This window comes from Maylandia zebra, linkage group LG1 (genome assembly GCF_041146795.1).
Source record: "Maylandia zebra isolate NMK-2024a linkage group LG1, Mzebra_GT3a, whole genome shotgun sequence".
Lineage (NCBI taxonomy): Eukaryota > Metazoa > Chordata > Actinopteri > Cichliformes > Cichlidae > Maylandia > Maylandia zebra.
In genome coordinates this window covers 28,581,616-28,597,457 of record NC_135167.1, presented here as the reverse complement: position 1 = coordinate 28,597,457, position 15,842 = coordinate 28,581,616, and the positions used below count along the sequence as shown (strand labels likewise).

General features: G+C 39.6%; 1 protein-coding gene across 2 annotated transcripts; it reads left to right on the top strand.

Moving 5' to 3' along the window:
- Positions 1-455: 455 nt before the first annotated feature.
- Positions 456-15,347, top strand: LOC101474172 (SHC-transforming protein 1). 2 transcript variants are annotated; one of them, XM_004543496.3, is made up of 14 exons: positions 456-704; positions 899-977; positions 1,056-1,618; positions 4,647-4,717; positions 7,830-7,890; positions 7,989-8,108; positions 8,210-8,263; positions 9,750-9,801; positions 9,898-10,024; positions 11,527-11,710; positions 12,509-12,581; positions 12,805-12,901; positions 13,000-13,147; positions 13,229-15,347. In XM_004543496.3, exons 2-14 carry the CDS (start codon positions 926-928, stop codon positions 13,391-13,393), a joined length of 1,767 nt encoding a protein of 588 aa, XP_004543553.2. In that variant the 5' UTR covers positions 456-704; positions 899-925; the 3' UTR covers positions 13,394-15,347. The 2 variants fall into 2 exon arrangements, with proteins under 2 accessions (XP_004543553.2, XP_023010470.2); XM_023154702.3 differs by lacking the exon at positions 456-704 and having other exon boundaries at positions 929-981.
- The last annotated feature ends 495 nt before the right edge of the window (positions 15,348-15,842 follow it).

Here is a 15,842-nt window from a genome sequence, read left to right as displayed (position 1 = left end):
TGTAAAACACTGTTTAAATGGCGCCTGGAATATTGTTCTGATCGGGATCAAAGGGAAATGCAAATGCTTCAGTTAAATCCTCTTCCTCCTGTGTGTTAATTTGAACAATACAGTCACTATGGGGTACATTTTATTGTGTAAATCATGTCAGTCATGGTACCAGTGATAAAATGTTATTTTCCAAAGTAAGCCAAATTAATGATAATTTATTTAAAACATCTCTAAGGTGGAAGTCATGTTAGAAGAAAGGAATGGAGCACTGCTTCAGTGTAATACTGAGTGTGAGTGTGTGTGTGTGTGTGTGTGTGTGTGTATGTGCACAGCATGAGTCACCCTGCCTGCCTGTGATTGGATGGTAGTTTATGGGTGAGGGAGGAGAAAGAGAGCCTTTGGGGGCCGTCTGTCAATCTCTCCTCTGCTCCATTCACACATTCATCTGCATGCAGCGTCATGAGAGAGACAGGGGAAGTGAGCGAGATCTCATTCATAAAAAAAGAGAAAGTTCATTCATACACGCTGCACAATCCTGCTGCGCCTCAGAAAGAAAAGACAGAGGGGAGGAAAGTTGATGTGAAGGTGAAGCTGGGAGCCTGGCAACTGACTGAGAAAGTGTGTGGGTCAGTAGGATGGGGCTGTACTCTGCATGACTAGAGTGGAGCAGACTGGACTCTAGACTTAACAGGACATCCCAGAGTCCTACAGTGGTGAGTTGAATCTGCACAGCAGGATTCCCTTTAAATGATCTGACGACAGAGCGCACCCGACACAAAGATAGTTTTCAGACGCTCCTGAAACCTGATGTTATTTCTTCATCTCCTTTTACCAAAATCTTTAGTTAAAATTCCTTAATGGTGACCTGAATTTTCAAGTTTCCTTTTTTTTTTTACATTTATTTCAGCGTTCTCCTTTGCTCTGTTTCCTGATTATGAGAGAGCAAACCTTATCCAGGTTGAAATCACAGACGGGACTCCTACCAGGCAGGTCGCTTAATCAGTACAATGAAAATCACAGTGCGGCTGATTTGATTCTGACACTTTCTTTTTCATCTTCTACAGGTATGCTGAAGCGTACTAAATACAGTCGACTGCGCAACGATTCTCCAACATCTCTGGAGGAGAACCCCCAGGGAATGTTGCCCCTGAAGCAGGACCTCTGCTTAGACTCTGAATTCAGTCAGCTGGGACTTGGGATTTCTACACACCACGGACCATCCACCCTGAGGGATTTCATCCCCCGCATGGCCAACATCCGACTGCAAAGCCCTATTTCCCGGCAAGGCCTAAAAGGACAGACAGACACAGCCAGAGGCAGAAGCATCAGTGCCCCTACTGACAAACCCTTGTCCAGAACAGAGTGGGGTTCAGGAAGTAATGAGAGATTTTGCACTCACGCTTCCCTCAACGCTCCCCTATCCACGGGCCAAAATCTAATTCACCCTGCTTTGCTCTGCACAAAAAGACCTATCACCCTACAACGGATGGCAAGCCTTCCTTGGACCCCTGGATATCCTCCCTGCTCACATCACAGAGGTGGTCTGTGCTGTGTGAAGATTTCCTCTGCAAAAGGTGATCGTACAGTGGTGGGGACAGGAAGCAGAGCAGTTCACCATCACATCAAGGTACCTGACCCTGCACATGTGCATGATCAGATAGAGTAAACCAACATTTTACTTGCCCAAGTAATTCATATTCTTAATTTTGTTAATGTGTGTAAAATTCTTTGTGTGTAGAAATTACCAAAATGCTGTGCAAGCTCCTTTTCTCTGTACTATGCAAGTCGTCATGACCTAAAGATATGCCAGATTTCAGCAGTGTTAAATTACTGTTTACTTAGTGCCACGGCCAAAATAAATACACACACGTGAACATGGAAAATACACATATGCATACACTCTCTGCTCTATCCACACCGTCACACTCACAGTCACTCCCCTCCTCAGTTAGAGCCTCCTATGTAGGCAGTAGTGACTCATCCTAGCTCTCTGCTTCCCTCTAGTTCAGTCCTGCTATGTGTGTGAATGCATGTGTGTGAATATATCTAGTATCAGCATGCTGTCCTAGAACAGAACCCATCTTGTCCCGATGGCAGAGGTGTGTCTACACAGGCCTGTGAGCTGACCACTGGTGGAAATGAGAATGGACTGTCTGATTGACCTCTATAAACAAGCACACACATATGTTTCTTCTGCCCGCTCAACCCACCCATGTATACATATATTGATTTAAGTCTGGTTTTTATCAATGGACTTACTCATCCTGCCTCCAGCCTATGAGGTCTGCGATACTGAATTTCCTGCCCAGTAGAAGTGGGACTCGTCATAGTGTATTTGAGCACATGGCCTGAATATTGCCTGGTTGCTTCTCTGTCTTCCTCACATCTATATAGTCTGATAAATTCAGTTACAGTCAGACACATGTCAACATTTACCTCAACTCTGAGTTGTCTGGCATTCTAATAAGCTAAAGTAAGACTGTAAAGATTGTACTGGCTACTTGTCGCATGGTTAGAATCTGCTGACAGGTCGCACATTAAAATGTAGTCACAGCTTTTACTTTCTGCTCACTTGCTTTGCTTAAAACTGCCATCTTGCTTTTGCTTTTGTAAGCTTGAGACTTACTTATTTCTTGGGTATTCCAATCAGAATTTGCTACAAAGATTTTAAAGGTTAGTTTTGGGCAGTAATAACTCAAAGTAGCAAATCACTACCTCCGCCAAGGACTGTGTGCCTGTCATTCAGTTTTAATTTTTAAATGTTATTTATAATGTTATTTGTAAGGTAAAGACCCTACAATAATACAGAGAAAACTCCAACAACGAGCATGTACAGGAAGAAAGATTCCCTTTAAAATGGAAGAAACTACAAACTTCTTAAACTAAGAACAAATATAAATATACACAGAGTACAACATTCCCTTTAAAGTAAATACTGCACAGAGAGTGAGCTGCCTTAGCAGAGGTTTATGCTTTCAGAGGTCTTCTTGTTTTGTTTTGTTTTGTATGATTTTATCAGTCTTTGTTGTGGAAGGATTTTGACCCACTCTTCTTTGTAAGGTTGCTTCAGTTCATTGAGGTTTGTTGGCATTCGTTCATGCACAGCTCTCTTAAGTTTCCAATACAGCATTTTCTGTTGTGTTGCATTCTGGACTTTTGGTTGTTGCAGCACTTTTAGTCTTTTCTTTTTCAGCAATTCTGTTGTAGATTTGCTGCTGTCCTTGAGATCATTGTTCTGTTACTTCACCCAATTTTGTCCAAACTTTAGCTGTTGCACAGATGGCCTCATATTTGACTCCTAAATATGTTGCTATACAGAGGAGTTTATGGTTGACTCAGTGACTGCAAGGTGTTCCGGTACTTTGGCTGCAAAACAAACCCAAATCTTCACCCCTCCACAGCTGTGCTTGACAGTAGGTATGAGCTGTGTTTGCTGATATGCTGTGTTTGATTTTTGACAGTCGTTGTGCATCATGGCCACACATTTCTGCTTTGGACTTGTCTGGCCATTGTCCCTAATGTCTTGCGGTTTTTGCAGATGGAACTTTGCAAACCTAAGCCACGCTGCCATTTTATTTTTAGAGAGAAGAGGCTTTCTCTTGGCAATCACTCAGAACAAACTTGTTCAGTCCTTTTCTAATTGTACTGTCATGAACTTTAACGTTTCACATCCTAACTGAGATCTGTAGAACCTGAGATGTAGCTCTTAGGTTTGCTGGGACATCCACTCCCTGGAGTGACATAGTGTTAACATAGCTGAATACTCCAGACCAGCAAACTACCAAAATGTCTGGTTTTTTAGTGGTGGTCACACTTCCAGATGATCATTTAATTAAGCGCATTTGATTAGCACCACCTGCTTACCTTCTTAATGCCAGTGGAAGCAGTTAAGGTGGAGTTAGTTTTTCAGTGTCCTGTGAAATCTCTTTAAGCATCACTTAAAGAACCCTGGGGTACTTTCTTCTGAATAACTAAAATACCTTTATTTTAATAGCATGGTTATATATAACCAACAGACAAACAAAAACAACAACTCCAGTGTGTTTCAGAATACATTCCTTAAGAAGTTAAACTGATTTCAGGAAAACAATGACATAATTTGGATATGAACTTTAAATTTCTGCTCTGCGTATCTAATTTATTGATTGTTTTCAAACTAGCATTTCCATCCCGTCTCACGTGTTCTATTACACTTTTTTTTTAAAACAAAATTCCCATTCCCAGCCACAAAACTCTAAGAACGCACATGGATGGAACTTAAATGACTTAAACACAATGCATAAAACCACTTTCTCTCTCTATCAGCTTTCTGGAACCTTCTCGAAGGCCCAGTTATTTCCATTCCTCTTGACTCGTTACAGCTATGTGTAAATCTATGTTGTCTGCCGCAAATCAGCTCATGAACTTTTCACCTTTTCTGCAGAATCATTTTCTTCCATCATAAAAACTAAAAGTGAGGATGCAATAACAGAAAATTCATGAAAAGTGACCAGACTCCTGTAAGAGTGTTGTGTTTCTTTAATATATTTTAATTGTTGTTGAAAGTGCGCACCTCAGAGTCCTCAGGACTCTGTTGGATGTTCCTGAGACTTTTATTACTAGTATTATTATTATAATATATTTTTCCATTGTTTTTTTTCTGTGTGTTTTTCTAGTACATGGGTAGTGTGGAAGTGACCCAGTCCATGAGAACCCTTGACTTTGATACAAGAATGCAAGTTACACGGTAGGAGGTCCTCTCTGCACCCCTTTCTAACAAACACAAACAAACACAAATACGAATATATACATCTAATGATATAATACATGAACGTATAATACATGCAACATAATCCTGACTGCAGGGGAATGCCATATATGGATTAGGTGCTGTTTCGCTTGCACACAGATGAGGAAAAAAAGTGAGCAAAATTGCTTTATCCTGAACTCATTTAACTTTTATTTTCCCAGCTAACCATGTGTAGCTTATTTCAAAAATGTTTCAAAGAGGGAAATCAAATTAAATGTATAATATTTCATAAACGGGGCTTTCTCCTCATCATTTGATATTGAAATCCTAGTGCAGGATGCCATAACACAGCCCTCTCTGTTTACAGAAGCGCTGTTGAATGATGGAGCAGAAAATCCAATTAGATGAATTTCCTCCTAATGATCCCTCAGTCTTATTAAAAGAGAGAGAGGGAGACAAACCTCAATCCAATTCTTACAATGTGTTTTCAAGAAGAAAAACGGTCTTCCTGGAAATCAGCATTGCTTCCTAGGTAGTGGGATGTTCCATTCGTGCGCGTGGGGGTGTTTTTTTGCTTTGCCCTCGCTGACCCAAGCGTCAGAGATACAATCTCAGCTCAGATTGACTTGATTTAAAAAAAGAAACATACCAGGAATATTTTGAAGTGTTACTGCTTTAACACTGCAGATGGAAGTTTGTGATCAGCTATTCTAGTTATGTTTTTTTTTTTGTTGTTCTTCTGTAATTTTTTCTTCACTACAGTGATTATTGCAAGTTATCCTTAAAAGAAGGATTTATAAGTTACAAGAAAACTGAATTTGTAAAAAGCTAAAAGCAAATTAACAAAAACAACATCTTGCAACTAGTTAGACTTCTTAAAAATAAAGATGAGGAGGATTTCGTAACACTGTAAAAGACCACGTGGGCAATGGCAAGCAGCACAACAATTTAATAATGTTTCTAAATGCAAAATTGCAAAGAATTGGAAGATTTCATCATATCATTAAAAGATTCCAAGAATCCAGAGAGACATTGGCGAAGGACAAGGCCAAAAACCAATATTGAAAGGGTGTGATCTTCAAGACCTCAGGCAGCACTGCATTAAAAATAGACAATACACAGATTTTATAGTGGAAATCCATGTGTGGGCAGCTGAAACTCACTGCTAGTGTAGACAGTTTGTGTCCTGGTCCACAAATGCAAATTGAAAATATGCCATACAATTAAAAACAAACTAAGAAACAAACAAAAGCAGTTAAAAAAAAAAAAGATCCATAAAGGCCGCTACTGTACCTTCTTTAAGCCAAAGCTCATTTAAGATGGAGCGCAGATCACCTGCCTCCATCTCACCCTCCATCCTCCTTTGTCATACCAATCTGCATGTCCTCCTTCACTACATCCCTGAAACTTCTCTGCAGTCTTCCTCTTTTCCTCCTGCCTGCAGCTCTATCTTCAATATCCAGTATATCCGCTATACCTGCCCTCTACTCTCAGTACACATCACAATGTTGTCTGGAAACAGTGTAGTCCACAGAGACTCCTGCCTGACCTCATCTGTCAACCTGTGCGTCATCACTGCAACCTCAGGTCTCAGAGCTGATCCCTGATGTAATCCCATCCCAACCTTGAACCCGTTTTTCCCTCCAGCTGCACACCTGACCACTGTCTCGCTGTCTAACCTGCTGCACATCCTTTCCAGCTCCATCTCTCTGCCTCTGCCAATTTATACAAGTTTTTGAATCTTGCATACAACTCAGTATAAGCCTTTTCCTTTGCCTTTTTTTACTTCTCTCTTTCCTCCCAGTGCTGCTGTCCACTTTCTTATTTCCCCGATATCCCACTTTTTCTTTGCTAATCTATTCCTTGGAATATTTTCCTGTACTTCCTCATTCCACCACCAGGTCTCCTCGTCCTCTATCCTCCATCCAGAGAATACACCAAAGACCTTTTTTGGACTTTCCCTAAGTACTACAGCTGTTCCATTTCCTGTCATCTGGTACCTCTTCTCAACCGACCAACTCTTTCAACATTCTTCTTTCTTTCTTTCTCATTTAATCCTTGGCTCTGTCTTCACAAACGCTTTTTCTTGATTTCCAAAGTAATCATTCAGACTACTAACCAATGCTGCCTGGCACATTCTCTCCTGCCACCACCCTGCAGTCTCCTATCTCTTTCAGGTTGCAGCTTTTGCATAAGATGTAGTCCACCTGTATTCATCTTCTTCCACTTATATACATTACCCTATGTTCCTGTCTTTTGTTGAAGTACATGTTTACCACAGAATATTAACCAAAAATTCAGAAAAAGTTATTAATTGACTTGCATGTAATTGAGTGAAATAAGTATTTAATCACCCAGCCAGAATTCTTGCTCCTACGATTAGCTGTGTGCACATGTAACACACAGATTACAATCAATTACGGATACTCCTGATCTCATCTTGTTACGGACGAGACCAAATACCTGTCAATGGACATCAGGGACAAGATTTTAGACCAGCACAAAGATGGAATGGGGTACAAGACCATCAGCAAGAAGTCACCAAGAACACTGTTAGGAACACACTGCGATATGCAGTGGATTGAAGTCTTGCAGCACATGCTTAACAAGGCACATGAACAGGCTCGTATTAAGTGAACATTTAGATGATTCAGAGAAGGACTGGGAGAAAGTGCTGAGATTGGGGGAAGAGAAATGCTGAGCATGTGTGCAAACTTAGTGACCAACTACACGAAATGTCTTATCAGTGTGCATGCCAACAAGGGTTTCTCCACCAAGTACTAAGTCATGTTTGGCTTTTGAATCAAATACTCACAGCGACATGCAGATAAAAGGATACCTTTTGTGTAATATGTTGGGGGTTTTTTTGGTTGTGTGTACTAAATGTACTCCAAAACTAAAGTAATAAAGTATTGCATTTGAGTAAGTATATTTGGTTACATTCTTCCAGCAGTGCATGTATATGTGCTTTCTGTAGTGTAGTTTTCTTCCTCTCACATGCACATCACATGTCCGCAGGGCACACCAGATCACATACAAAGGTATCTCTGTGTTACTGTGTGCATGTGCTTATGTACATGCTGATCTGTGTCTATGTGTTTGTGTGCAGAGAGGCAATCAGCAGACTTTGTGCGAGGACATTGCTCAAAACAGCAGTGAAAACTAAAAGGGTAAGGCTTGTGTACACAGACAGGCACACACTCATACTCACACACTCTCTCTTTCTGCCACGTTCAGCTGGAATAACAGTGGTTTTTGTCATCATTAGCCTGTTTGCAAGGGACTGTCTTCTGTTCTGGGTCAGACAAACCTGCAGTTTTCTGGAAGAAGGATCATCCTCACTGTCTCCACCGACAGTATGACTCTAATCGCTGCCTCGTCCTTACAGGTGACAGTGTCAGCATGTTAAACCCCATCAAAACAGCCTCATGTCAGGTTTACTGGCAAACCTATCTGCTATTGTATCATTTCCTCTTTTCTCTTTCACAGAAGATTGCCCACCACCCCATGCAGACCATTTCATTTGCCTCCGGTGGAGATTCAGTATGTTCATATTCTCAAATCTTTCCCCTTGTACACGTTGATGATCAGATAGGGACACAAACAGGGTAGCAAGAGCACAATCACACACACAGTGAGTAATTTGATTTAGTCTGATTATTGCATTGGTGTACTACCATTTATCGAGGATTAAATCATTTCCTGCCTCAACTCTTGATCATTCTGCTCTTTTAATTAGTGGTACAAGGTCAGCATCTGAAAGCATGCTACAAATGAAACTTCAGACTTTGGCAAAAATGTCTAAACATTCCCTTGTGATTAATTTTAATGAATATGATTTATGCAAAGAACCTCTGATATTCAACAGTATATTATCCCCAGCATTCAGAGTGTGCTGGGGGTATACTGACCTTTATTTTGTTCAATTTAATTTGGATTCTTCATTCTTGGGAGTGTGTCACGTGAATGTTTTGCCTGTTTCAGAAGCGAAGCCTTCCAGAAAAGTTTGACAACCACCTCCTTAAGTGTTTAAAGCTTGTTGGTACTATATAAAAGAGCTGGCAAATATAAAGAAAAGATTTTATTTGATGGGTTATTTCTGCTAGAACTGTAGCAGTGATTAATCATGTGACTGCTTGTGAGTTTTCTCTTAAGGATTACTCTTTCAAGTCTGAGTCATTTAATAAATGTGTCTGTTTACGGTTTTACCCTTAATTTGGCTCATTGTAAAACTCTTGAATGTAATTCTTGTGCTAATTAATTGCTAAAGGCGACAAATCATGAAATCCTTTGCTGTGACTTATGCACTCATCAGAGCTAACTGCCTTCATCATCTTTACACCTTGCCAAGCGCTTATCAGACTAATTACTCAGGTCTATTCTTCTTAATTTGTTTCCCTCTGTGCGCACATATATCCACATGACAGGATTCAAGTTATTTGGCCTGAGTGAAAATTTCCTGTGCCCTAAAAATGTGTGTAATGAACATAAAAATCAATGCAGATCTGTCTGTAGGGCATGTGGTTATTAGCTGCTGTCTAGGTCAAACTGCATTTTGGTTGGCCTTTTAGTTCAAACACAGATTCACTACAAATCATGTGCAGAAATATACACTGACTAAAGATGAGAGAAAATAAGAAGGTAGTTACTCTCTGGGAAAGACAACACCAGCAAAGCTGTGGATGGGATTATAGCTCACCGTTTTTAATTAATTAACCATACTAATCTTGTAGTGTGCTCTAAGCCTCTGCTCAGCTGGCTTGGGCACATGAAAGATAGCAAAGGGGAATTAAATTCAGTCTGACACAGAAGCTTTATGGTGAACCATATTCAGCTTACTGTGCTCTTGTATTAGGCTGAACTCTTCAGACGAAGCGTACACGTGGATGAACATTAACTGAAAATAATGGGTGAAAATATAAATTGAAATTGAGCTTTCCACATGGAAAAAGTCTATCGAGTCATTTTTTGCATTTATAATTTATAATCATGCCTTTTATTGTGTTTTTCTCTCTCAATTTGTTTACAGGACATGGCAGATTACATTGCTTATGTAGCTAAAGACCTTGCCAATGACAGAGGTATGAGAGAGAGTTTGCTTTGAGCTGGCCTTACACTCAAATTTCAATTTACTGATTGTTATGAAAATAATGTTTGACTTTTGCTCTCTATGGCAGCCTGTCACATCCTGGAGTGTCCCGAGGGTCAAGCCAATGAGGTTATCAACAGCATCGGTCAGGCCTTTGAGACGCGCTTCCGCCACCTTCTCAGCCAGACACCATCGGTCCTGTCCACCAGTTCCAGGTTATAGCTCTTACATGTATATATGTGAATATATATATATATATATGCATGTGTGTATATATATACATAAATATTATAGTATATTATGGATTTGCTATTAAATATAGAAACAATATTATGCAGTATTTACTGTATGGGGCAGGGATAGTGGTGGTGGCCCCATGATCGGAAGGTCGGGAGTTCGAAATCCACTGAACAGCTACCCTGAGGTACCCCTGAGCAAGTTACCATCCCTACACACTGCTCCTCGGGCGCCCAATGGCTGCCCACTGCTTCACAGAGCGTATGGGTTAAATGCAGAGAGGAATTTCCCCACGGGGATCAATAAAGTATACATTATTATTATTATTATTATTATTATTATTATTATTATTATTATTATTATTATGTCAGTGACTCTGAGTGAATTCATATGTACATATAAGTATAGCTGAATATATGTGTATATGTATGATTGTATATAGTGCCATAAGTATTGGCCCCCGTCCTGATGTTTGCATATTTGTTACATTTAAATGCTTCAGATCAACAAATAAATTTTAATATGAGACAGAGAACCATAATCAATACAAAATGCAGTTTTTAAATGATACGTTTGGTTTATTAGGGCTAAAAACTATCTGAACCTACTGGGCCTTTGTGAAAAAGTAATTGCCCTCTAAATCTAATAACAGGTTGTGCCACCCTTGGCGACAAGAACTGCAATCAAGCACTCGTGATAACTAGAATAACTGAGGTGTGGAGGAATTTTGGCCCACTCTTCTTAGAAGAATTGTTTTAATTCAGACATACTGTTCATGTTAAACAAGCATGATTTATGCTTAAGTATCTCAATCAGATCATTTTGGCCTAATGAAAGTCCAGACTTTGAATAACCCATCAATATTTTTTTGAACCATTCGGCGTTGGACTTTATGGTCTGTTGAAAAAACCAAAGCGTCATTAAGCTTCAGGGCACAAATTGATGTCCAAACGTTCTCCTTCAGGTATTTCTGCTAGAGAGCAGAATTCATGGTTCCAGCAGTTTCAGCAAGTCCTCCTGAAGCAGCAACGCAGCCTCAGACCACTACACTACCACCGACATGTTTGGGCCACAGAATATTTTTCCAAAAGTCTTGGGGGTCATCAAGATGCTAATTGGCAAATGTGAGATGAGCCTGTGTGCCTTCCACTCCTGGGAAGGTTCACCACTATCTCTCACTATCTCACCCGGATATATGTAAATTAGTTTGTTTATCGGTTGTTTTTGAGATCTTTTAGCCTGTTTCACTTTGTCAGACAGGTTCTATTTAGGTGATTTGTTGATTCAGCAGGTCTGGCGGTAATCAGGCCTGGGCAAGTGAAACTGAACCCAGGTTTCAAAAAAATGTCATTAATTACGGTTAATTCATGGTTTAGCAAGGGAAGGCATATCAGGGTATCTTTATCTGATATTAAAATGTATCTGTCTTTTCTGTCCTTCCTTCCTTCTACCAATACCTCAACACTATGTGTATATTCAGACCGGCACTGAGAATCTGTCACAAATGGTGCCCAGAAGAGTTAATAATAAACCAAAAGGCAAACCGGGAAGGAGAATTCAGTGAACACCGTGACTATTACAATGTGAACCCAGGAGACCCAGGTGGAATAAAAGACTTTCAGGTCACAGAAGAGGAGAGCAAAGAAGATGCTAACATTCACAGGGTAAGACTTACCTGTAACACCAAAGCACTAATAATTTACAGTCACTTGAGTTTGTGTATATAAGGACAGGACCTTGAACACAATTTGTTCAGAAAGAAAAGTTCCCATTGTTGTTGTAAAAGCTTAAAACCACATCTCTTGGTGCTTTTCAGCATTTTTAAAGTGGTCGACTAGCATGAATACAGTTTAGTTTTTGATAGTGTTATGTCATAGCTTGTCACATTACAATTTGAAACATATTATGTTGCAATGCATGAGACTGCATTATTTAAACTTATATTGTATAGGATGTACTGTAGACTATAATCACATCTATGGACTAAGTTCACAAACTTAGCATTGGCTAAAAGTTTTAGCATTTAGCCAACAGATAAGCTGGATCTGATTACTTTGCAGTAATCGCTGTAAATGCTGAAATGCTTTTCCAGGAGACTTTGTAACTTATACAAGGTCATTTTTAAATGGCAGCCAAAACGTGGTTTTTTTGTGAAGAAATATAGAAACGATGTTGTTATAATTAAATATGATAGCAGGCACACAGTGCACTAGCACATTTTATGGTCTTGTTATTGAGCACAAAGGTTGATCCCAGAGGAGAAACACTTGAGCTACTTCTCACCAAACATCACCTCACAAGTTTTCTTCACTTCCCAGAATTACCAGATGATAATTTCCTGTCATGACTGCTCATCTCTAAAATGTTACCAGCGCAGTTGCCCCTAAACACACACACACGTTCAAACGTGCACAGCCAACAATATGTGTCTGGTGTGTATGACTCATGGTGTGCCATTGCAGGTCTGTTTCCCTCGGCCTGTTTCCCTTTATGAGAACTGCTCCATCACAGATGAGACTCCAGCTCCACCTGCAGGTGAAAATCAACTGCGTTATCCGAGTCCAGTTTCGAGTTTGTCCATATAATGCATGTGTCCCTCAAGTACAATTATGACTTCTATGCCTCTATGATTCAGAGGAAACTGTACTTTACTTTAACTTGGTTATTAAAAATCAAATAAAGTGAGCAGTGCTTCAATTGGGGTTTAAAGCTGTTGCTTTTCAACTGTTGTTTTCTTCCTCTATCTAATCTCCATCAGATTTAGAGCAGTCTGAGATCAATACTGAACAACGCTCTCTGCTCACTGAGACGCGGGTCCAGAAGCTGATCCAGGAAGAAGGATGGTTCCACGGCAGGTTGGTAATCAATATCTGTTTGACTATGAGTGATGCGTCAAAATGCTGCTAATTCCAAGGTCATTCTCTCCCGTGGAATTTTGTTTGTTTCATCACAGGTTGGGAAGAGAGCAGGCGGAGTCGCTTCTCACCTGTAGCGGAGATTTCCTGGTCAGAGAGAGCAGCTCTGCCGCTGGTCAGTATGTACTCAGCGGTATGGAGGGAGCTACTGTGCGACACCTACTGCTGGTTGATCCACATGGACAGGTACAGCTCTGCTGGTGGATTTCAAATATCGTTTAAAGAAGAGAAAGCAACTTTTAAGCATATTTTCCATTTATTGACCAGGTGCGGACCCGTGATCAGGTGTTTCTGAGCGTTGGCCACCTGGTGCGATTCCACATGGAGAATCAGATGCCCATTGTTGCTGGAAGCAGCGAGCTGTGCCTGAAACAGCCGATCCTGCAAACACACAAACATTCACAGACTGCCAGATGCATGGTCTTGAATTAGCAGTGGTTTTTGAGATGAAACACAGAGAGGCCTAGCAACAACAAAAAGAAGAAGAAGAACTTTTAAACCTTTAAACACTTTCAGCTGCCTCAAGAGAAGAGCACCCCTGGACATAATTTCCAGTGAGCTGTGATCATTTTTCCAAACTGTTGGGACAATTTTGCATTATTTGCCCATTATATTATTTACTGTGTGTTTTGTTTTTTGTTTGAGTAAACTCTCAAGTCACTGCTTGTGCCTGTATTGAGAACAGCCTTTGGCCTGCAGAACATCCTGTCTCGCTCTCAGGCAGTTTGCTATTATTTACTCAGTGTCTCAACACAGTCTCTGGTGTTGGCAGGAAATAACCAGAATGTTGGCAGGCTTTCCAAATCCTTTTCTATATACTATATTTGTCTCGTGCTCATTAGTTTTGATTTTCTTTTGTTTTCGTTCCCACTTTCCATGCTTAACTTGAGAAAAATAACTTTTCATCCCACTTGTTTGTTGCATACTGAATATGAAACTGCAGTGGTCTTTGTATCTAGAAGCCCCATTTAGGTCCACATTACATGTGGTTAAACACATCTTTGGGTCTTTTACACAAGTGATTAAATCGGATTTTGTTGGTGATTTATTTGACGTTAAACCTCTAACCAGAATAACAGAACTTTGTTTTGAAATCGTGTTGCAGTCCATCAAAGAGTTCCAGTCAATTCACGCCACAACAAAAAGATATCAAACTAATGGAATTAGCTTCGAGTGACTAGGGATTGTACCACAAAATAAACAGTTCCTCACAACATTGCCCACATTATTGTTCAATTTAGAAAAGCTAAAAGCATTCAGATGTCATTGTATTCACGATAACATTTAACTGAATAACTTGGTTGTATTGAAATTTTCTTTTTTTCCCCCATTTACTACAAAAACCTTAGATACCCTGCATAATTATGAGTTGTTATACACATACAGTCACCAACCCCTTCGTCATGCATGTAGACATTCCCAGGATGACGATGACGTTTAAATTGAGGATCAGAATGGGAAAGAAAGATGATTTAAGTAACTTTGAATGTGGTGTGGTTATTTTTGTCAGATGGGCTGATCTTATTATTTCAGAATAATACGACCAGCTGACTCACCGAGATTCTAGTGGATTGGGAGATTCACATTGTGGATATGCAGCTGACAAATCGTCACATCCACATGTACATATAGTGATTTTGAATCATATTGGCATGCCATCCTATCAGGTCAATATGGATCAAACTCCCTGAGGAATCTTTCCAGCACCTTGTTGAATCGGTTCCATGAAGAATTAAAGCAGTTCTGAAGGTAAAAGAAGAAGAAGAAAAGTTGATGTTATGGATGATTCATCTTCTGTACTTCATGGGCTGAGCTCACATGGTGAAGCTTGAAAGCAAGAGCCAATAAAATGTATTATTATTATTTCGTAAACTCCATGTTTAGGATCAGCATGGTAATTGCAACTTTGTGCAACAATTTTAAAGATTCTGGCTGTTTTATTGAACATGATTAGGTTTGGCCTTGGGAGTTTTACTCTGTTTCATTAGTTTACTAAATTTAAACACTACCAGCTTTTTGATTGTGATAGATAAAAAAGAAACATGGAGAAAAAAAATTCCCTTGCATTTCAAATAAGTGGCCTCAAATGATTTGGACTAAAGTGGACAGAATTGAGCCCAACTTTAAAGAAAACCCCAGAACATCAGATCCTAGTCAAAAGGTGTGAATATCAAACCATTAATCGCATTATCAAAAACACTGTAGCGTATTTATTTAACACATTATTACATATTCAGAGAAGAGCTTTGAAGGCCTTTCTAGAAGCCTGGAGAACTATTCCTGAAGACTGGTTAAAGAAACGACAAAACGGCTGTCTAAGTTTTTACCTTATGTACTATATTTCCATGTATAGTTGCAGATCTTTCAATAAATCCATTAACTTACTTTCCACTTGGAAAATATAAAGAAATCAACATTTTTACACAATGTGTGTTTCTTAAAAGTCATTATGATTTTTCATTTTATTTAAAATTTTGCATATAATATCTAATTATTTCTTCTTTACTGAAAGAAAACAAAAGGATGTTTCACTGCATCCATGTTTCACTGGATATTTCACACCACAAGGTGGCGCTATCAGTCTTTACAAGAGCTCTTCATCCTATACTATGCCAGCACATTTTCCCCTGATTGGTCAAATAGATCTGGATAGTTTTCTAAAACTGTATCTCCATTTAATCTTATATGCAATATAAAGCAAATTCACAAGAGCTAAATACAAAGAGTGAAACCTTTTTGCATTTCAGTGTCTGTTTTAATGATATTCACACAGATGTGTCTGAAAAATCAGTGAAAATAGCTGGTAATAAACAGCCTATAACAACAACTGCAGCGCTGCTCCCTCAGATTTCAGCACCCTGTCACTTGTAGATTTCGGTGT